Source organism: Salmo salar, chromosome ssa29 (assembly GCF_905237065.1).
Source record: "Salmo salar chromosome ssa29, Ssal_v3.1, whole genome shotgun sequence".
In the NCBI taxonomy this organism is placed as follows: Eukaryota; Metazoa; Chordata; class Actinopteri; order Salmoniformes; family Salmonidae; genus Salmo; species Salmo salar.
This window is the reverse complement of record NC_059470.1, coordinates 16427774-16451514: the sequence shown is the minus strand read 5'-3', so window position 1 is coordinate 16451514 and position 23741 is coordinate 16427774. Positions and strand designations below refer to the sequence as shown.

Below are 23741 nucleotides of genomic sequence, written 5' to 3'. Positions count from 1 at the left end.
AGAAACGTGCAATGAGCTAATTTATCCTTTCATGCTTTAGAAAACAAAACGCCATCGGGTCTCTCTCGTCTCCAACAGACATTGAAACACAAGAACAGTAATACTCTCTAGCCTAGAGAACATTATCTCCCTTAAATGTTGCCTGGAATGTCAATTATACAGTGTGGAGTATTGGTTGGGGATTATGCATAAGGGGGTCTTATCACTGGTTCATTATGACATATGAATTGCAACCCAGAGGTTGAGGCTGCATATTACATATGTCACATACAGCCAGCTAATGGCAGCAGGTGCCCTCTCCTTCAAATCGTTCAAAGAAAGTCTCTTAGAGTAGGTTTTGTTACCCACACAATCTGTACGGATGTTAGGTTTCAAGAAATGAGGACAGAGTATTAATTTGCAGTACTGTATAATAGATTTATTCAGACAAGAGAAGATTGGAAACACGTCTGTTCTCGGAGTAAAATGATCTTGATGATAAATGTGTATTTATACATTATTTAAACATTACCCTCCACCGAAATGCAGAACTAGTTACAGTATGTACAGTACATAAAGTCATTGGATCAACTGCAACAACATTTGTCAAGATCAACTCCAACTGGTTGCCAACTCCCGCCAGATTTTCCTTGTCGGCCAACGGATTTGAACCGGCAAAACACTTACTGGCCGGCTTCTAACATTGAGCCTCCTTCTGCCTCTCAGTTGGTGATTAACATGAATATTTTTCTTGCAAGTGACCCCACTTTACACAGTAGTCTAATAAATCTCTTTGATGTAAAAGTCTCTCCGATTCACAAACAAATAACTTCCCAACTAATGTATCACTTACAGTTCAGTAAACATAAAGTAGTTGCTGTTCTTAAATCAGATCAGTAATACTCTTTGCTTTAAAAGTCTGTATCAACTACTGTCACCGGTGGTTGATTTTCCTGAATGTAAGGGTTGAGTGTGTGCACCAATCCCCTGCTTACTGATTGCCACGTTTCTTAGCCATAGCCTTGGCTAGTTCTGACATGAAGTCCCCGCCCCCGGGCGCTGCTAGCGGTGGTGTAGTCCTCTTGGGTGGAGGGGGGCCTGTTCTCCTCACCGACGGGGTCGATTGTAACCCTGCCGAGGCAGGTGGGGGAGGAGGTGGAGGCGGGGGTGCTCCAGCCCCTATATAGGACTGGCGAGGTGGAGGTACTGGTACGGAACCCCTGTTGGTCACAGGGCAGAAGGCAGGATCAGGTGGTGGAGGTGGTAGGGGAAAACCTGGGTCCGGTGGTGGTGGTGGTAGGAAGCTGACTGGAGGTGGAGGGGGTAACGAGCCGGCACCTGGACCGAATCCAAGAGTTGGAGGTGGGGGAGGGAGGAAGTCTGGAGGTGACTCAGAGCTGTCGTCCTGGGAGAGAGATGGAGGTGGTGGAGGGAGGTTGGCCATGGATGTCGGCGATGGGGGGAAGCTGGTGGGCAGGCTGGGCAGTTGTCGTGGGACAGAGGTTGCTGGTGGGCCTCTCTTGTTAGCCAGGGGCGGTGGTGGTGGGGGCAGCACTGGGTCAGGGGGTGGCGGGGGTAGGATCTGTGTAGGTAACAGGGGGGGTGGTGGAGGCAGTGCATTGCCAACCTTGGCCACAGGTTCTGCAGGGGGCTGGGGAGCATGTCCATTGGCCTGACCAGAGGCTTTGGCTGGGAGAAGAGCAGAGAGAAACAGACAAGCAATAAATAAGATCTTTCATCTTATCAATACAGTCATTAATTCAAATTTGATTTGAAGGGTTCTTGACTTTGTACACCCAGTATAGTAAAACAACGATGATCTCTCCATTGATAATCTTTTTGCTCACAGCTAATTTCTACCAGCAGAAAGGGTGTTTACTAACCATTCGTGGTAGGGGAAGGTGTTGACGGAATGGACGTTGTAGCGGCGGTGCGGTTGGTCCATGCGGCGGTGACTGCAGCCTTCTTCATCGAAGTTTTGTAGTTTTCGTACAGAGACTTCCCATACTGAGAGGGACAAACACCAACCGTTACAATACACGCAAGACCACCAAACCCTGTCTGCCTAACACGTCACCGTTTATGTTTATGCCTTAGATATACAGGCTGTTGAGCTGTCTGCGTTCACCTTTGCGATGCGTATCCCCGTCACCCAGAGATTCATGGTCCAGGCGTCATCACAGCACAGATACTTAATATACTGAGACTCTTTCTGGATCTGGGGGTGCTGAAGTTAGGGATGGAGAGAAAGGACACATCTTTAGGGTAGCGAATCAGTGAGACAAAACGATTGCGTCACCTCCAATGAGGATTGTATGAGCTTCCAATGCTGTTGTGTTTTTTTTTTGGGGGGGGGGTGATTCCAGCCATATGATCTCTAAAGTCCTCTAATGTAGATTGCATAAAAATATCAGATATTCACGTTAGCAGAATTAAGGGTTACAGACTGATGACAGCGGTGAGATTTAAGAAAGGGAACTCCTCCATATTGAATGCGTTACTGAAAAGCTAGTGAAAATCAGACAGTCAGCACTCATGTGCCTCCCAGATAACATGGGAGACATCCAACACTGAGATGTCCACCCGGCTGATAGAGTTATGGCACTGCATCCATCACAGAGGGTGGTAAAGGAGGGAACCGAGTCATGCTTTCTCCCCTGGCCGTTGTTCAAACACAGCAGTTTGTATGAGATCGTTGTCTATCTGAGAGAAAATGTAGGGCCGTTAGCACTGTAGGGCCGTTACCACACACTGATTGGAATGATTCAGTGTTTTCCACTATGAAGCAGAATGTGTCTGGTAGTGCCACTAGGGGTCACAGTCTGTTTAAAATTGTGGGCCAGTGCATTTTGTTTTGGTCTTTGTTTTGGTCTCTCAGTGTTGTTAAGCTCACCACTGGGCAGATGTAACCACTACTGTCTGGGTAATATACTGTGATTGAAACTTTGGAGTGTTGAACCCAGTTAACATTGGTTGTGTCACACTGTAGTAAGATAATAGAACTGTCCAGCTTGTAGTCCCAAAAAACGAAAATTAGTTAGCATGTTCTACATTTGGTTCCTGTGTTTACCACAGACCTTATTTTCGGCATTTATCGAAAAACTCTACAAAAATCGCATTAATTTCCCCATAAGCTTTTGCCAACGAGCCATGGTGGAGTTGGTCTCCACTAATGCCTACAAAAAGATGCCATTACTATTGCTCTCTGTAACATCTGAGTCTAAATGCCTAGCTCCGTTTCACTCCTTCAGCGATGCAGTATGAGCATTGATGACCCACTGCAGAGCTAGACATTAGAGAACTTTGCTAAACCTGCCCAGGGTTCCAACCTGTCTGCTGCATTGACTGAGATCATCTTCCTTCAGCCTCACTTCTTCAACCCTCTGGCCTTGGGGGGATATCTCTCAGTGAAATGTAATTCGGTCTCCTTGCCTCTCTAAGCTCTTTGGCTTTGATTCCCAACACCTCCTAGACCTAGAGAATAATGGTTGTTGCTGATTCAAGTGTTTCCAAGAGGAGGGGAGAAAAGAAAGAACAGTTTCAGATCCTTAAAAGACTATAACCACCAACCCATCCAATTCTCGTTTTTTCAAATCAGTGAGGAACTCGTGTTCTGAGAAGAAGTGCGGATCTTATTGAAAGATACAATGTGAAACCGAGCCAACTGAAGAGAGCCCACTATATCGCTTCCAAGTAAAGGGTTTTCACCAAGACAAATACTCTACTATGACTAACGTGTTACAGACCAAATAACCATATTTGGCGACGTTTACAGTGTTCCTCGTGCCATTCATTTTATCTAACTCACTTGTGAATTAAATGGCCTATAAAAAGGGGGGACTTTTCACTTCCTGAAAGTAATGAACTGTTACTATATATTGAAGTTCTCAATTCCAGCAAGGCAGCTGTCGGGTTGACCACAGTATCAGTCTGTAGAGTGACATAAAAATATACCCGAGTTATTTACAATTATAATAAACAAAACCCTCACTGTATGCTTATTTAATATGTTCGTGCATAGTACTTACACTTGCAGCATATGAGATACCTTTCCAAATAAAGCTATTCAATATTTAGACTATTACAGTAGGTCATAGTGGAAGAGTTAAGCTCGGTTTAAAGGAGAAATCTGCAGTTCAAACAATAACAAAGAGGACACCCAGCTACTGTTAATAGTGAAAAGCTGTGGGATGGGGCTGGAGAAAATGTAACCACTCTCAAATTCATAGACAGAGCTATGGATGCAAGGACTGACCATTGATACCAAAATTATAGTCTTAACCATGTTTTGAGACTATACAGTGTTTGTTTAGAATTACAACATTTACAAACAAAGGAGTAAAAGAAGCTTATATTTTGGGTTCTGATGGGGTACGATAGTTGAACGAAGCTAATGAGGCATCGATCAAGAATCAATGGGTATATATAATTTATTTAAAAGTCCAAAAATGTACGTAGCAATTGAAGATAATATTGGGGAAGAGAAGCACTCATGTAGTTTCTCTCTTTATCTACCTTGTACTAACTGTGACTTTTAAGCTGTGAGACTAAAATGGGGTCGTCCTTCCAAAAAAAGTGCTATCAACTGTTCACTCACCTTCAGAACGAAACAGAAATCTGTTGGGGACTTGTATTTGTTTTTGAACTCTTTGCCATAGTACACATTTACATTGTCGAACTGGACGAAACACACCAGGTCACGAGATGTCTGTGGGAAAAAAGGTAGTCAAACTTGAATCTTGAATGACAGTATTGTGTTCGAACACTAAAGCCCAACTTCAAATAATGTGATCACTTAATCAATGCCTTGCAACAAGAGCCAGTAGCCACTGTAGCCTTACAGTAGCACCTTCACTCATCGTCAGTAGAGTTGAGTAACATTTAAGGATGTAATGTATGAATGGCGTGTGTATGAATAACTGTTGCCACAAGATGAAAGATGTAAGTTAATATAGGTAGCCAGTGAGGTGCAAATACTCCAGTTGTATTTTTAGAGTGGCTTGAAGGAAATAAGGGGTTGATATGGAAAAAAGTATTTTAGCACTATAACTTTGTAGTCCAAGAGTAAAGAACCTCCCAGCCATTTCATTAAGGTCTCAGTTGACATTGAGATTTTCAGACTTCTTTTTTATCTTACCTTTTTTTTTTCAGGGAAAAGGGTTACTTTTGATCACATAGCAACTGTGTATGTATGTTGGGTTAGCTGGGAGTGTACAGTGTTCTGTTCACACTGAACTGAGACAGACTGGGCCATATAGCCAGTGGATGTGTTTTCTTTATCTGGGTTGTAGCCCAAGATGTCCCTTTTTGACCTCTGAACTTTGATCTGCTGACCTTGCTCTTCCCTTTGGGTACATAATAAATTCCAGAGGCCCGCAGCAGGAAGAGGCGCTGTTTCCACGACTTCTTGCCATCCTCCCTGAGATAGAGCACCCCCTCTAAGTCAGGCACGATGATGGAGGTCCCACAGAAGTTCTCCTGTGTGGGGAGGAGGCAGGAAGGGAGAAAGAAGTCACAGAAAGGTCACATCATTGGAAACTGTCACTCAACATGAAGTCTCACTTCTTTTCAATGGTGTAGTCTATGTGGTGGTGTTTGTGTTATTTACCTCCACGAGTAACTCCTTGTCTCTGTCTTTCATGTCTTTGATAGTTTTCTTGTCCTTCTTCCACAGATAAAAGTTCTATCGTGAGAAAAATATTAGCGTTACCATGCCTGTTAAAATAAGTAAAAACTTTAGGGTCATGTACATTTTACAACAACAAAAAATCACGCATGGTACTTCAACCTTTATCTTAACTGACGTGAAGAGTTTGGATTGCAATAGTAGCCATGCTATTCAAGAGGGATTTAAGTAAAATTATATTTTCTTATATTCACACGGATTTACACGGTAATCATGTTTCCACGGAAAAATGAAAGCACTTAATAATTGTAAGCATACACAATGTAGTATTTTAGAAATGAGACAATCCCTCACACATTTTTCCATACACTTCAGGCCTGCATATGATACGACAGCCTCTCGCTGCCAACAGCCAAAACGCATTAGTACATTACAAAGGGCTCTGTTGGAACAATAAACATTGTTTCAACATTATTAAATTGCCATGTCTTTCACTGGCGGACATTTTGTTTGATGCATTAATGTGAAGATGACATAAAGGGGTCTGTCTGTTTTGAAAGGATATCTCATGATTGAGCAAACATTTGAAAGTAACCAGAGTTGAAATAATGGAGAGATTGATTTGCAAAAACAGAGAGGCAAAGAAAAATGGTCTGCTGAGTATTGAGCTGTCAGGATATCATGACCAGACCACCTCACTTTATTTGAAATCAGGGCTGTCGGCAAAACCTTTTTCAATTCTTGTTATGGAACAGGCATTTCTGATGATAATTATGCAGGATGTGTATTTGTTCTATGTTTACTCAGCACAAATGATACACTTAGAAAGTCATTGCAGTTTGAAAAAGCAATGTGAAAAACTCACCTGAGGGTTTTTGAAGACTTCATATTTGTCTGGTCTCTCTTGGAAGATAACTTTGTTTTCACTGTCCCTTGTCCATGCAGACAGTGGGTCTACTAGGTTCTCGTGATCTTCAAAACCCCTTTCTGTCAATACAAAGGAACACAGAGCTCACACAATAATCTGTTATTAATCTATTCTAAGTGGCTATTATGTTAGTCCTTGGAAAATAATCTATCAGGGGTCAGTCATATAATGATAAGATGGAGCCTTCACCAAGATGGCGTAGCAGTCAGACGTCTTTGTCCTGTCGTGTCCCTTGTATATATCTTTTTACATCTTTTTTTTCGCATATCTTTTAAAAATATTTTCCTAAACCTCAACTTCAAAATACTCTCCTGCAACCCGCCTCGTCCAATGTGGCGTGGATCTGTTTTTTTTTTCTAAATTATTTCTATTTACTTCGGATCTGGAATCCCTCAACTGAAGCTAGCCAACTAACTACCTACCAGCTATCAGTCAGCAAACCATTGCTAGCGGTCATCAGCTAACCTTTAGCTCGGAAAGCTCTCTCCAGTTTGAACAACGTGACTCAAACCAGAACATATATATTTTTTCTCCATATCCCCGGATTCCCACCGCAAACTCTGAACATTTTCATCTGGATCTTCGCAACTAGCTAACCGCAATCCCGGGTGACTACTCCTGGCTAGCGTTTCGATCCCGGAGCAAGCACCAATTAGCCTGAAGCTAGCCCGGCCAGGGCTCCTGTGCTACCACCGAAGCCCACTCCTGGGCTACAATATCCGGACCCCTTCTATTGCCGGTACGGGGTATGGAACCCCGCCGATCCTCTACGACTGGAATACCGACATAATCTGCCTGAGGATTCCAACAGGCCCCTCAGGCGCGATGTCTGCTGAAGGCCCATTCTGCTAACCGTGACCTGCTAGCTACCTAGAGCTACTTGGAACCCTACTAATTCCACGACTGGTCTACCACCATCGTATCGACGCCACCGCACGAAGAGGCAAAAACAGACTTCGCGACGTCCCCCAAAGGCTAACTGCTAGCTTGCTTGCCCCGGTCTGCTAACTGCTAGCTTGCCTGCCCCAGTCTGCTAACTGCTAGCCCCGGTCTGCTAACTGATTGCTTGCTAACCCGGTCTGCTAACTGCTAGCTTGCCAGCCCCGGTCTGCTAACTGCTAGTTTGTTTAGCCCCGGCCTACTTAACTGTTAGCTTGTTAGCAATGGCCTGCTAACTGTCTGAATCGCCGTGTCCCCAGTCAGCCCAACCACTCACTGGACCCATATGTTCACTTGGCTACGCATGCCTCTCTCTAATATCAATATACCTCGTCCATTACTGTCCTGGTTAGTGATTACTGTCTTATTTCACTGTAGAGCCTCTAGCTCTGCTCAATATGCCTTAAGCAAACATGTTGTTCCACCTCCTACATATGCGATGACATCACCTGGTTTAAAAGTCTCTAGAGACTATATCTCTCTCATCATTATTAAATGCCTAGGTTTACCTCCAATGTACTCACATCCTACCTTACCTTTGTCTGTACACTATGCCTTGAATCTATGCTATCGTGCCCAGAAACCTGCTCCTTTTACTCTCTGTTCCGAACGTGTTAGACGGCCAGTTCATATAGCCTTTAGCCATACCCTTATCCTACTTCTCCTCTGTTCCTCTGGTGATGTGGAGGTTAATCCAGGTCATGCAGTGCCTAGCTCCACTCCCACTCCCCAGGTGCTCTCATTTGTTGACTTCTGTAACCGTAAAAGCCTTGGTTTCATGCATGTTAACATTAGAAGCCTACTCCCTAAGTTTGTTTTACTCAATGCTTTAGCCCACTCTGCCAACCTGGATGTCTTAGCCGTGTCTGAATCCTGGCTTAGGAAAACCACCAAAAACCCTGAAATCTCCATCGCTAACTATAACATTTTCCGCAAAGATAGAACTGCCAAAGGGGGCGGTGTTGCAATCTACTGTAAAGATAGCCTGCAGAGTTCTGTATTACTATCCAAGTCTGTACCCAAACAATTCAAGCTTCTACTTCTAAAAATCAACCTTTCCAGAAACAAGTCTCTCACTGTTGCCGCTTGCTATAGACCACCCTCTGCCCCCAGCTGTGCCCTCGATACCATATCTGAATTGATTGCCCCCCATCTATCTACTGAGCTCGTGCTACTAGGTGACCTAAACTGGGACATGCTTAACACCCCGGCCATCCTACAATCTAAGCTTGATGCCCTCAATCTCACACAAATTATCAATGAACCTACTAGGTACAACCCCAAATCCATAAACACGGGCACCCTCATAGATGTCATCCTAACTAACTCGCCCTCCAAATACACCTCTGCTGTTTTCAATCAAGGTCTCAGCGATCACTGCCTCATTGCCTGTATCCGTAATGGGTCTGTGACCAAACGACCACCCCTCATCACTGTCAAATGCTCCCTAAAACACTTCTGCGAGCAGGCCTTTCTAATCGACCTGGCCGGGGTATCCTGCAATGACATTGACCTCATCCTGTCAGTAGATGATGCCAGGCTATTCTTTAAAAGTGCCTTCCTCACCATCTTAAATAAGCATGCCCTGCTCAAAACATGTAGAAATAGGAATAGATATAGTTCTTGGTTCACTCCAGACCTGTCTGCCCTTGACCAGCACAAAAACATCCTGTGGCGTTCTGCATTAGCATCGAATAGCACCCGTGATATGCAACTTTTCAGGGAAGTTAGGAACAAATATACACAGGCAGTTAGGAAAGCTAAGGCTAGCGTTTTCAAACAGAAATTTGCATCCTGTAGTACTAACTCAAAAAAGTTCTGGGACACTGTAAAGTCCATGGAGAATAAGAGCACCTCCTCCCAGCTGTCGACTGCTCTGAGGCTGGGAAACACTGTTACCACTGATAAATCCACTATAATTGAAAATTTCAATAAGCATTTCTCTACGGCTGGCCGTGCTTTCCACCTGGCTACCCCTACCCCGGTCAACTGCCTGGCACCCTCCACAGCAACCCACCAAAGCCCCCACCATTTCTCCTTTACCCAAATCCAGATAGCTGATGTTCTGAAAGAGCTGCAAATTCTGGACCCCTACAAATCAGCCGGGCTAGACAATCTGGACCCTCTCTTCCTACAATTATCTGCCGAAATTGTTGCAACCCCTATTACTAGTCTGTTCAACCTCTCTTTCGTATCGTCTGAGATTCCCAAAGATTGGAAAGCTGCCGCGGTCATCCCCCTCTTCAAAGGGGGTGACACTCTAGACCCAAACTGCTACAGACCTATATCGATCCTACCCTGTCTTTCTAAGGTCTTCGAAAGCCAAGTTAACAAACAGATTACCGACCATTTCGAATCCCACCGTACCTTCTCTGCTATGCAATCTGGTTTCCGAGCTGGTCATGGGTGCACCTCAGCCACGCTCAAGGTCCTAAACGACATCATAACCACCATCGATATCTCGCTGGTCACCCCCAAAGCCAATTCCTCCTTTGGTCATCTTTCCTTCCAGTTCTCTGCTGCCAATGACTGGAACGAACTGCAAAAATCTCTGAAGCTGGAGACTCATATATCCCTCACTAGCTTTAAGCACCAGTTGTCAGAGCAGCTCACAGATCACTGCACCTGTACATAGCCCATCTGTAAACAGCCCATCTATCTACCTACCTCATCCCCATACTGTATTTATTTATTTATCTTGCTCCTTTGCACCCCAGTATCCCTACTTGCACATTAATCTTCTGCACATCTACCATTCCAGTGTTTAATTGCTATATTGTAATTACTTTGCCACCATGGCCTATTTATTGCCTTAACTCCCTTATCTTACCTCATTTGCACTCTCTGTATATAGACTTTTGTTTTCTTTTGTTCTACTGTATTATTGACTATGTTTTGTTTATTCCATGTGTAACTCTGTGTTGTTGTATGTGTCGAATTGCTATACTTTATCTTAGCCAGGTCGCAGTTGCAAATGAGAATTTGTTCTCACCTAGCCTACCTGGTTAAATAAAGGTGAAATAAAAATAAATAAAAAGCCTTTGGCCTACCAACATGTAATCCTTTTTACATGTACTTATGTTGAATGAGGTTATTGTATGATCAATATTATATCATTATTGCAACACCTTTTTTTCACAGAACAATATGCTGTAGAATATAATGGTGACCCTAACCCTGATAAAATGTCAAACACAGCTACGAAAATGTACACTCTTCACTGCATACATTCCTTTTGTTTTGTAAGGTACTGTTATTTTTCTAAACAATTCTAGCATATCACCAAATATAGTTTACGAGACCAATGTATTCGGCACATGGACACACATGGTTTGAAGTAGATTTCACTAACATACAATTCCCCATTTACAGTTCTACGCAGAATGGTATTGCGCTTAAAATGGACCCAGTAAAAGACAAGTCACTCATTTGCTTACAGATTTAAAGTGGTATTACAACACATTAAGAGAACTATTAAGAGAACGTTCTGCTTCTTCCCACCACGTTGCCCACCCACACTCTGGTGTTTCATCATCATGTCTGGGCTTTTCACTGTAGTTTCACAATGTTTCTCAATGACAGGCTACTAGTACTAATTAAAACCGAGACAGGCTTTAAGCGTTAGCCAATAGCTTCTGGGGCTGTAGTCTGTGGCCAGGCCTATTACTGCCATTAAATGGCTGGTGAGGGCGTGACACTTTGCTCCTAAAAGTGTCCCATAGGGAATGGTTACGAGTTAAAATCCCATTGAACTACATTACTGTATCTGCATGGTATGTTGCAGTGCAGGATGCTGTGTATGGTGAACACATGGATGTCTCACGGAAATGAAAATAGTATTATTTATTTTTATTTCCCCTTTATTTAACCAGGTAGGCTAGTTGAGAACAAGTTCTCATTTACAACTGCAACCTGGCCAAGATAAAGCAAAGCAGTGCGACACAAACAACAACACAGAGTTACACATGGAATAAACAAACATACAGTCAATAATACAATAGAGAAAGTCTATATACAGTGTGTGCAAATGAGGTAGGATAAGGGGGGTGAGGCATTAAATAGGCCATAGTGGCACAATTATTACAGTATGGCAAATTAAACACTGGGGTGATAGATGTGCAGAATATGAGTGTGCAAGTAGAGATACTGGGGAGCAAAGGAGCAAAATAAATAAAATAAATAACAATATGGTGATGAGGTAGTTAGATGGGCTATTTACAGATGGGCTATGTACAGGTGCAGTGATCTGTGAGCTGCTCTGATAGCTGGTGCTTAAAACTAGTGAGGGAGACATGAGTCTTCAGCTTCAGTGATTTTTGCAGTTCGTTCCAGTCATTGGCAGCAGAGAACTGGAAGGAAAGGCTGCCGAAGGAGGAATTGGCTTTGGGGGTGACCAGTGAACTATACCTGCTGGAGCGCGTGCTGCGGGTGGGTGCTGCTATGGTGACCAGTGAGCTGAGATAAGGCGGGGCTTTACCTAGCAACAACTTTTAGATGACCTGGAGCCAGTGGGTTTGGCGACGGATATGAAGCAAGGGCCAGCCAATGAGAGCTTACAGGTCGCAGTGGTGGGTAGTGTATGGGGCTTTGGTGACAAAACAGATGGCACTGTGATAGACTACATCCATTTTGCTGAGTAGAGTGTTGGAGGCTATTTTGTAAATGACATCGCCGAAGTCAAGGATCGGTAGGATAGTCAGTTTTACTAGGGTATGTTTGGCAGCATGAGTGAAGGATGCTTTGTTGCGAAATAGGAAGCCGATTCTAGATTTAATTTTGGATTGGAGACGCTTAACGTGAGACTGGAAGGAGAGTTTACAGTCTAACCAGACACCTAGGTATTTGTAATTGTCCACATATTCTAAGTCAGAACCATCCAGAGTAGTGATGCTGGACGGGTGGGTAGGTGTGGGCAGCAATCGGTTGAAGAGCATGCATTTAGTTTTGCTTCCATTTAAGAGCAGTTGGAGGCCACGGAAGGAGAGTTGTATGGCATTGAAGCTCGTCTGGAGGTTAGTTAACACAGTGTCCAAAGAAGGGCCAGAAGTATACAGAATGGTGTTGTCTGCGTAGAGGTGGATCAGAGAATAACCAGCAGCAAGAGCGACATCATTGATGTATACAGAGAAAAGAGTCGGCCCGAGGCTTGAACCCTGTGGCACCCCCATAGAGACTGCCAGAGGTCCAGACAACAGGCCCTCCGATTTGATACACTGAACTCTGTCAGAGAAGTAGTTGGTGAACCAGGCGAGGCAGTCATTTGAGAAACCAAGGATGTTAAGTCTGCCGATAAGAATGTGGTGATTGACAGAGTCGAAATGTCACGTTATGACCTGTAAAGGTGTTATTTGTTAGTGTTTAGTTTGGTCAGGACGTGGCAGGGGGTATTTGTTTTATGTGGTTCATGGTGGTTGTGTGTATGTGTCCATGTAGAGAGGCGTATTTGATTCATTAGTCCAGGGCTTTGGTTATTGTTCTATGTTAGTTTATTTCTATGTTCTGTCTAGTCATTTGTATTTCTATGTTTAGTTAATTGGTGTTGGGGCCTTCAGTTGGAGGCAGCTGTCTATCGTTGCCTCTGATTGAAGGTCGTATAATTAGGGGTGTGTTTGTATTGTGGAATGTGGGTAGTTGTATTCTGTTTTGTGCTTGTCACATGACTGAACTGTTAGTGTCGTTTCAGTTAATTGTATACGTGTTTATTTTGTTTCTCCTTCTTATATATTAAAAAGAGAAGATGAGTATACACTTCCCTGTTGCATCTTGGTCCTCCACACACGACAAGCGTTACACGAAAGCCTTGGCCAGGTCGATGAATACAGCTGCACAGTATTGTCTCTTATCGATGGCGGTTATGATATCGTTTAGGACCTTGAGCGTGGCTGAGGTGCACCCATGACCAGCTCGGAAACCAGATTGCATAGCGGAGAAGGTACGGTGAGATTCGAAATGGTCGGTGATCTGTTTGTTAACTTGGCTTTCAAAGACCTTAGAAAGGCAGGGTAGGATAGATATAGGTCTGTAGCAGTTTGGGTCTAGAGTGTCTCCCCCTTTGAAGAGGGGGATGACCACGGCAGCGTTCCAATCTTTGGGGATCTCAGACGATACGAAAGAGAGGTTGAACAAGCTTATAATAGGGGTTGCAACAATTTTGGTGGATAATTGTAGAAAGAGAGGGTCCAGATTGTCTAGTCCTGTTGATTTGTAGGCGTCCGGATTTTGCAGCTCTTTCAGAACATCAGCTATCTGATTAAGTAAATGGCACTTTAAGGGGGTAGACTTCAGCTTTAACTTTACAATGCCAACAAAGGTAAGTTATTAGTGTACATTTGACAATTTTCCAGAACATTTGCACCATGTAACATGTACAGTAAAACATTACATTCACAAGGACGTTTTAGGACGCAGATCAAAATCTATTTCATTTCCAATCGATCAGATATGTTTTGAGGTTTTATAGAAGCAGACGTACTGTATGCCTTCAAACAAAAATAAGTTTTGTTGCGAGTGACGCGTATCTGTGTCATAGACAGGAGTGGAGCATTGAGCATACAGTCATATCAGCAGTACTTCTGGTTTGTTCAAGAGTAACAGAGAAACACCCTGTCATGGAATATAGTCTTAAGGGCTAACATGTGGCAGTCCAAAATGTCATGCGCGTGAGGTGGCCAACATTGGTCTTCAAATAGACCTCATGCCAAAAAATAAACCACGTGTTGACCAAGGGGTAGTTCCTTTTTCCACTCATCTCCATTTGGGTTTACAATACATGCAAATGCACCACTGTATTCAAATTGCACTAACAGGAATTCAAAGATTATCATGAAGTCAAGTTGTGCTCCGCCGTTACAGAATATGGGCAATGGTTTGAAGGTTTGTCTTGACACTCCATAAACTGACTGCAATTAGAGGAATGAGCTTAGTGTTATAGGAGACCAGAAAGGATTACAGATGATCAGAAATGTATTACATCAGGTAAATCATGATTTGCATGTTTTTCCCAAAAGTAGGGCTTCTCCTCCAGAGCAAACCAAAGACATGGTAATGAGCTGACTGAATGAACATGTTGCCTATAAAGCCCAACAGTAGCTGAGGTAGAGAGATGGAGGATTGAGGTCATGAGAACTATATTTCCGCATAACAGGGAGGATGACCGACCGTGTCCAATGCAGGAAATTAAACCCACCTGCCTGGTGTGTGTGCGTGTGTGTGGTGGGTTACATCAACGCCTCATTGTGTGCTCACCACAGCAAGGCTGTCATCGTGCCAATAAAAACACAGTCCATCATCTGGACCTGAATAAAATCCCACCTGGTATATCACCCTCTGTATGTGTGGTATAGAGTGAGTGCATTGAAACCACAAAACAGTATATATTGTGTGTGCGTGCATGCGTGGGTCTGTGTGTGTGTGTTTGGCGAGAGGATCAGGCTCACCAAGCTGCAGCTCGGGGTTGGTCTCTGACAGACTCCAGTCCACGTTGCAGTCACAGTGGGTCTTCTCAAACAGGTTGTCCAGAACATCCCTCACTGTCTGTCTCTCATCCACCATCAGTGTCTTGGAGCTACCATCATGCATCACCACTTTCACCACCAGCTGCATAGAGATAAGAGACATTTACAGAGATGAACATTTAAATATTGGCGGCATTGGAAAGTATGTATTGTGTACTAAATCCTAGTAATACGTGTAAAGACAGTAGGACACTGTCCAGGTTGCCGTTTCATGTTATATTTATGTGTTGCAGAACGAATTGTGAGCTTTTTATGATCATGACTCACGACACCTGGTGTATCCTACTCATGACAGCTCATAACAAATGACTTCTCACTTGCATGATAAAGCTGTAGAGTACATGGATAATGTATGGATAAAACAGTTGATAGCTTCATATTCCTCTCCATATAGCTTTATAATTCTTTCATGAACGCTTATGCAGAACTCATTCCATGTGTCATTTCAGAGGCTTTAATGTATATGACAGCTTTATAGCCCAGAGTGTGTTTCCAGTATGATGTTGATGAGAAAACAGTACAGGTGTGGGGGGAATAATACAGATGCCTTGATTCCAGCTGACCGTTGTATAACAGTCCTCAAAAGAGCTAGCCGTTACCACTAGCATTGGCGCTAGCTGAGCAGTCATAGGGTAGCATTGAATGATCATTAGCCTCTATGGAGCTATGGCGGTCGTGGTCTTGCTATCGCCCCATAAATAAAGCCCAAAATAGACTGGAATTAAGCTCACACTTCCTGGCTCATGTGGCCTTGAACTTCCTGTCGTCTGGCAACAGATCCCGACTTAGGAAGCAGAGAAGCTTCGCAGACCATCCAGAGGTCAGCCAAGTTGTGTCATAAATATGTGTCTTTCAAAGACGATAGCGTCGTAGAGGATTTGTCGTTTTAGATCAGGTTTTTTCCCCATTTCCTAAGAAGAAGAATGGATGGATGTGCACCACATGGTTAAGTAGTGTGTGTAATGGATCACTTCTAGAACTAGGTGTCTTCAAACGAGTGGATTCACAAAGGAAATGTGCTCATTCTGGAACCTTCGCTTTAATCTTGAGAACACATAAAGAAAAAGGCCTCATTGGCGTTTGACCACAGAGAACAACACCGCAGACCACTGAGAAATGAAACGTCTTTCTGCTCAGGACAGGTGTTTCTATGAACCCGGACAGAGGAGACAGAAAGTCTGTTTCCTGAACAGTCATTAGTGTCATTTTATATTACCATTAGGCACATAGGGCTACATGACATAGGCCTACATGACTGCAATGTTACCTAATCGAGTTACCTTACACACTGCTTCAGGCATTAAAAAAAATGAATCCATTTAACCTTTATTTTGACAGGGAGTCATGCTGAGACCAAGGTCTCTTTTACAGATGAGCCCCGTAATTACAAGCATATACACATCAATACAATATGAAAACAAAACAGAGATGCAAAACACAGTATGGAAAACAAACACGTTCTTCATTTAAAAGGTCCTCAATCAGCTGTCTGAAATGCCCGAGATGCACCAGTTCATCCAATTTTAGAACGTTTTGGAGATTATTCCACAAGTAAGCTGATTTACCTAACTCTGTAGACACCGAAGGAATTTCCAGAGTTAGCCATCCCTGAGACCAGTATTGTAATGCGTATATCTAAGGCGGAAGTTTTTGTAAAATAGCTTTATAAACAAAAAGAGAGAAATGCATCAATCTACGAGTTTTCAAATAGGGCCAACCTACTTTCTGATACAGAATGCAGTGATGTGCATTGAACCTATTGCCCGTAATAAAGCGCAATGCGCTGTGATAAACTACATACATCAAATGTTTTCAGTGTATTGGTAGCTGCATTCATATATAGATGGTGTCGTCATAGTCTGGGACCGGCAGGAATGTTGACTGAATGATCTGCTTTCTGTTATTTAGTGAGAGGCATGACCTATTTCTAAATGCAAAGCTCATTTTTATTCTCAGCTTCTTAAGTAACTTATATATGCCATTTCGTCAGTCCAGATGCCCAGATATTTACAGTGTCTTCAGAAAGTATTCACACCCCATATTTTGTTGTGTTTTAAAGTGGGTTTAAAATTGATTTGTCATTTTTTTGTCAACAATCTACACACAATACTAATATATTGTATCTTGTTTACGTAAGTATTCAACCCCCTGTCAATCAATACATGTTAGAGTCACCTTCTGCAGCGACTACAGCAGTAAATCTTTCTGGGTAAGTCTTTAAGCGCTTTCCACACCTGGATTGTGCAACATTTGCCCATTATTCTTTTCAATATACTTCAAGCTCTGTCATATTGGTTGTTGATAACCATTTCCAGGTCTTGCCATGGATTTTCAAGCAGATTTAAGTCAAAACTGTAACTCGGCCACTCAGCTACATTCACTGTCTTCTTGGTAAGGTACTCCAGTGTAGAGTTTGCCTTTTTTTGTTATTATCTTGCTGAAAGGTGAATTAATCTCCCAGTGTCTAGTGGAAAGCTGACTGAACCAGGTTTTCCTCTTGGATTTTGCCTGTGATTAGCTCTTTTCAGTTTATTTTGTATCCAGAAAACATGCCTTAACAATTACAAGCATACCCATAACATGATGCAGCCACCACTATGCTTGAAATATGTAGAGTGGAACTCAGTCATTTGTTGTGATGGATTTACCCCGAAAATAACACTTTGTATTCAGGACAAAAAGTTCATTGGTTTGCCACATATTTTGCAGTATTACTTTAGTGCCTTGTTGCAAACAGGATGCAAGTTTTGGAATATTTGTTTTCTGTATAGGCTTCCTTCTTTTCGCTCTGTCACTTATGGTGTAACTACAATGTTGTTGATCCATCCTCAGTTTTCTGCTATGACAGCCATTAAACTAAATTCACCATTGGACTCATGGTGAAATCCCTGAGCGGTTTCCTTCCTCTCCGGCAACTGAGTTAGGAAGAAGGCCTGTATCTTTGTAATGACTAGGGGTATTGATACACCATCCAAAGTGTAATTAATAACTTCACCATGCTCAAAGGATATTCAATGTCTGTTTTTTTTAGCATCTACCAATTAATGCTCTTCTTTGCAAGACATTGGTAAACCTCCCTGTTCTTTGTGGTTGAATCTATGCTTGAAATGCACTGCTTGAGTGAGGGACCTTACAGATAATTGTATGTGTAGTTTATAGAGATGAGGTAGACATAAAAAAAATATTTTAAACCCTATTATTGCACACAATAATAGAGTGAGTCCATGCAACTTATACTTGTTAAGCAATTTTTTACTACTGAACTTATTTAGGCTTGCCATAACAAAGGGGTTGAATACTTATTGACTCAAGACCTTTCAGCTTTAAATTTTTTATTAATTTGTAAAAATTCCGAAAAGCATAATTCCATTGTGACATTATGGGGTATTGTGTTTAGGCCAGTGACCAAAAATCTCAATTTAAATCAAATTTTAATTCAGGTTGTAACACAACAAAATGTGTAAAAATATAGGGGTGTGAATACTTTCTGAAGGCACTGTATAAGCAAGGACACAAACAATGTAGGCACTATCCAATGTGTTTATGCATAAATCATCATATACCATTTTAAGTGTTTTGGAAAATAACATATACTTGGTTTTACCTGCATTAAGTACAATTTCAGTTCAACAAAGCCTTTCTGCAATGGAATAAAGGCAGATTGTAGCTGAAAGAGCCCGGTCAACTGTAGAGCAATAGCATACACAACTGTGTCATCTGCATACAGGTGTATGTTCGAATTTCTTGCAGATAGACCAATATTGTTTTTATAGACAGTAAAAAGTACAGGACCTAAAATCGACCCCTGTGGGACACCTTTCGTATTAACCAAGGAAACTTGACTTAACACCATCAGAGAATACACATTGTGTCCTGTCTGTCAGGTAGTTTTTAAACCAATTACATGATGCCTGATCCAGGCCAACTTCAGACAATCTTTGAATTAGTAGAAAGTGGTCAATGGTATCAAACGCTTTTGACAGATCAATGAAGAGGGCAGCAAAGAGTTTCCAGAGTTTCCTACAATTTACCACATAATTTAAAACCAGTGATTCAGCAGAGATAGTGCTATGATTTGACCTTAAACCAGATTGATAAAAACTTAGAATTCATTTCTTAGCTAGGAAAGATATAAACTGAAAGTTGATAGGCAAGACAGTTTAGAGATCGGCAATAATTATTTAGGTCGGAGGGGTCTCCAGCTTTGTGGAGAGGAAGCACATGGGCAACCTTCCAAACCCTGGAGTTAGCACGCAAGATAATCGTCAGGTTAAAAGTATGAGTCAATGATTTCGCAATCAGGGGAACATAAAGCTGCAACAAGAAAGGATCAAGCAGATCAGCCCCAGTGCATTTTCATTTAAAAAAGTATCAAGCAAGGCATCTAGTTGTTGAAATGAAAACAAAGATTGACTAGAAGTTGACAGATCTTTCATTGAGTAAACTAGACGCTGGGAGACGGAAGAGCAGTTGAACTGTTTTCCAAAATGAAGAGAGATCACCAGCAGTCTAAGATAGACCTTAGTGTAGCTTGATTTCATCTTTCTTAATTGAAGAAGTGCATCTATTTTGCAATTGACTGAAAAGCTGCCAATCCGCTACTGAGGGACAGTGTTTGACGTGTTCCAATGTCATGTTATGATACTGTTATGACAGCTCATTACATCTATTATATAATGTTAATGATGGTTTATTTTCAAAAGCATTACTGCGGTGAATCTGAGTAAAATAGTAGATTTCACAAACCAAGCTATGTTCTCTCTTGCTAGCAGTAGTGCCTGAAAGGCCACATGTGTCAGTGATTTAGCAGACGGCTGCTTTGAAGATGTGGAAGTGTCCACAAATCACACAGAGAAGGAAACCATTTTGTCCTATGTAAGGCAGACATCAATTATCAGGATGAATGGAAACAGAAAAGAGAATGATCATTCAGCTTGACTGCTGTTCAAGGTTTTCTTTCCTTCTCCCCGAAATGCCTCTTTTGGTTGGGGGACAATGTATTGGATTTTGTATAGTGTTCCATCCTCTGTCATGCTACTTACCTTTTTGACTTTGGCCTCTTTCAGCTTCTCCAATGCCAGTTTGATTTTGTCTGCTTTCATTTGTGCCTCTATTTCTTCCTGAAGGAAAATCAATGATTGGTTTTTAATTAAGTGACATAGAGCACAGTAGGTTTATAATTAAGCAATAAGGCCCGAGGGAGCGTAGTATATGACTAATATACCAGGACTAAGGGCTGTTCTTAGGCACAACGCATTACGGAGTGGTATATTGGCCTTTCATCACAAACCCCCGAGGTGTCTTATTGCTATTATAAACTGGTTACCAATGTAATTAGAGTAGTAAAAATAAGTGTTTTGTCATACCCGTGGTATACGGTCTGACATACCACGGCTGTCAGCCAATCAGCATTCAGGGCTCGAACCAACCAGTTTATAACACACAACAAATCCTTGCTACTGTATATAATGTACATTAGTCATATGTTACATAACATAGGTTATGAAAAACGGATGATGCTTGATGGCTATTGAATGAGGTCAGATAATGATGGACCCAGAGCCATATGCTGGATACATACATCTCCATACAGTATATGCCTCTGAATGGACCAATAGCAAAGCAGGAGCTGAGTGATGATGGACACTATTATGGGTAGTGTTATGTGTGACTGGGATGGATACCTGGTGTTTTTCATCTCCATCGGATGCGGTCAGAAGGACTGTTAAATGAATAAAATCTCTCACACTAACCCCTCTATCGATCCTGTTACTCTTTCCTCTCCATTCATGTGTGTGTTTGGTCCATTCCAAACAGAATCCCTGCTTTCCCCTCTGAGGTATTGTAATAGATGCCCCAGTGCCTGGGCCAGGAAACAATCTCACTATGACTTCACTGTGAGAAGGTGGTAAATACAATACCATCCTTCCCTGACATCTAGTACATCTATAGCTTCATTATACAGGCCCTCCATCTGGCAAGTATCTGTTTCAAGTACCCAATGTAAACAATGAGTTTGTGTTGATCTAAATTCCAATTTCCAATTCCTTTGTTGTAGTCGCACTAGAAAAGAGTGTCTTCTACAGTAAAGTGAATTTTTTTAGTTGTATATCATCAAATGAGTCTGTGTTGTCTCTGTCAGGATGAGATGTGGCTGACAGGCTTTAAAACCATGGTAGAGCGTAGCTTTACTTCCTCTGTGCTCAGCTAAAGGCCTTTAGTGCTGGCCTAGGTGTCAAACCTTAGCTGACTCACCATGGAGGGCGTCGCATGCTGTGGAAGCGTAGGTGGCGAGAGAATGGGTGTGGGGGAGTCAGCTAGTGGGGCGCTAAAGGTGTTGGGGCCCCTCTCAGTTGAGGTGGGGGTGGAGAGTGAGGGGACTGGCGAGAAGCTGAGCCCATGCGGAGCGGGAGGTAGGTCTGGGTGCGGCGCTTTAGCCTCTTTCTGCCCTCCTAGCTCCGCCGCCAGCTTCTCCTCTGTATCATTGAGGTCGGCCATCAAATCAGCCATTAGTGCGTCCAAGTCATTTTCCTCCAATTCATTCAGGGATTCGACTGTGTAGAAAAGAGGAAAAAGAAAATGAAGCTCAAGCTACAGTATAATAACAATGGACATTTTGACCTCGCTATGACACGAGCTCCAGACAAATACAGCTTGTTTTGCACTGAGTGAAAGCCGGAGGCCTACAGCTATAATTGGTGTGTAGGCTGGATCTTAATCTCTGTCTGAAATTAGAGCCTGAACAGTAGCCAGACATATTCCAAAGGTATGATTAGTAACTCTTTTTCTACCTCTCTGCGTCATTGGTTCAATCTTAATTTCTGGTAATTTTCTAGGTAATTGATGTCATTTCTTCCCCCAGAAATAATAGGCGTCATACTGTACTAAAGTTAGAAAAGGCCGACGTTGGCCTCTGGGATTTTTAAACTGATATCTGAGACATTTTAACACTATATTTTTAACACTGGCAGTGTTAGGTAGGGCCATAATTAGGCTTATGATTTACCGTTCATATCAGCGAAGCCCATGGAGAAGTTCATTTCTTTGCTTGAGCTAGAAGGTGACTCTGGGGGCAGCGTTTCAACCCCAAGACTCTGCAGGGAAAAACAAAGAACAAAGGAGTTTAACAATAAACCAAAGACAACAACTCCAGTCCCCATGTAGCCATCTGGATTTTTAAATCCATTGTGGAGTTCCAGGAACTCAAATAAAGTATGCTGAGTCTTGCATAGAAAACAGTTGATGTCAAATTCATGAAATCAAATGAGAAATGATATTCAATATTAGGTATCTCAGGCAACATGGAGTTTTAATAGAAAACACAGAGTGGAAAAGTATCACGTGATCATACGTGTCTTCAAACAGTTATGCGAATGTCTACCCTCCTTATGAGTTTAACATTGTACCCCCTTTCTTAAAGGAGAGTGTGGTTGTTAAAAACAATCTGTGGTTCTCTCGCTCTTTCGCGGGTGCTTGGCAGTCTGAAGTGTCTTGTTGATCGATCGCGTGTTTTAGTGTTACTGTCATGTTTCTCATAAGCAGTGCTTTATTTACCAGTGGTTTCGGTCCAAATAGACAGGGAACAATCCGAAACATCTCTACCGTGTTGCCCATAGAATATCATTGTTATTATGTTACTAGCAACTTTTCAACGGAATGAGGAGTAACATATGCATCATACAGGAAGATGGGGTCCATAATACTGACCATATTGTATTGTAGATCTGTGTGTGTGAATAATGTATACATGTTTTTCTTGTGGGTTTGCATAATAGTCAGCAACAGCTGGCGTTTGGGGGATCACCTTGAAGAAATAAAGAGAGACGAATGCTATTTCCCTGGTGAGGTGCAAGCATAGCAGTCATGACTACTGTCCATTTGAAACTTAAGGACATTTATTGTGTACGGTATATTAGATCATATTAGATCCTTTTATCAACAGTTGTTGGGGTTTTTATCTGGACATACCTATCCTGTGTGACTGCCGGCATCCGTTGTAAAGATGTTTAAACATGCAGCATGACAAACTTTACAATTCACAGGCATTTCTAACATTTCTAAGAATGTATGAACATTTGTAAGTATTTATAAAGGCTTATTCATGGAGGTTGTTAATACAGTGTTTACAAAGGGTGAGTTACAAATGCCCAAGGCATTGCTGTTGTGTGTGGACTGAACTCACCTGTGTGAGGAGATCCATCTCCCCCAATAAGTCACTGAACATAGCGTCTATGTCGTCCATCTGTTGAAGACAAGTCAAGGGATGAGCAAGGAAAGACCTAGAACCTATAACATTGGTAATAGGTAAAGTCGTAGATTGAGACTGATACATTACATCTCAGTACAAGAAAGCTATCTCCAACCGGAGAATGTTAAGAATGAGTTTGAGATTACATTTAAGATTGTCATGTGCAAACATACTGTGTCACCTTTGAAAAAGTGCACACTAACTTCAACACACACACATTGCATTTCTCCATTTCTGTGTTGAACCGCCAACTGTAGGAGATCAATGCACTATAGAATGTTTTCATTTGTAATATGTAGCCAAGAGCCAAACGTTCTTGCTCAACCTCCCCAACATAGACTCCAGGAAGTAAAGCATGGTATGTATAACTCCAGGCATTCATTCCTTGTCAAGACATGCAGTGCCTTTCAAAACTCCTTTTTGGGGAACTGCATGAGTACAACAAATGATGAAAGATTATTCATTACTTGTTTCTTACGTTGTTTGGTTGATAATCCAATAATGTGG

The 23741-nt window shown here is 42.2% G+C and overlaps 1 protein-coding gene across 2 annotated transcripts in view; it reads right to left on the bottom strand.

The window, feature by feature from the left end:
- Positions 1 to 392: 392 nt before the first annotated feature.
- apbb1ip (amyloid beta (A4) precursor protein-binding, family B, member 1 interacting protein) overlaps positions 393 to 23741 on the bottom strand; it is a 32296-nt gene continuing 8947 nt past the window's right edge. Inside the window, exons 2-14 of one of the 2 annotated variants that reach the window (XM_045710620.1) lie at positions 23169 to 23228; positions 21993 to 22080; positions 21242 to 21540; positions 20029 to 20106; positions 14909 to 15068; positions 6471 to 6592; positions 5588 to 5662; positions 5314 to 5457; positions 4577 to 4687; positions 2108 to 2206; positions 1863 to 1986; positions 1318 to 1668; positions 393 to 1287 (exon numbers count right to left, since the gene is read on the bottom strand). In XM_045710620.1, the coding sequence (XP_045566576.1) occupies positions 971 to 1287; positions 1318 to 1668; positions 1863 to 1986; positions 2108 to 2206; positions 4577 to 4687; positions 5314 to 5457; positions 5588 to 5662; positions 6471 to 6592; positions 14909 to 15068; positions 20029 to 20106; positions 21242 to 21540; positions 21993 to 22080; positions 23169 to 23228 (2028 nt within the window). In that variant the 3' untranslated portion in view covers positions 393 to 970. Of the gene's footprint in view, positions 1669 to 1862; positions 1987 to 2107; positions 2207 to 4576; positions 4688 to 5313; positions 5458 to 5587; positions 5663 to 6470; positions 6593 to 14908; positions 15069 to 20028; positions 20107 to 21241; positions 21541 to 21992; positions 22081 to 23168; positions 23229 to 23741 lie in introns of both variants that reach the window. The other variant, XM_014181023.2, reaches the window with a different exon arrangement.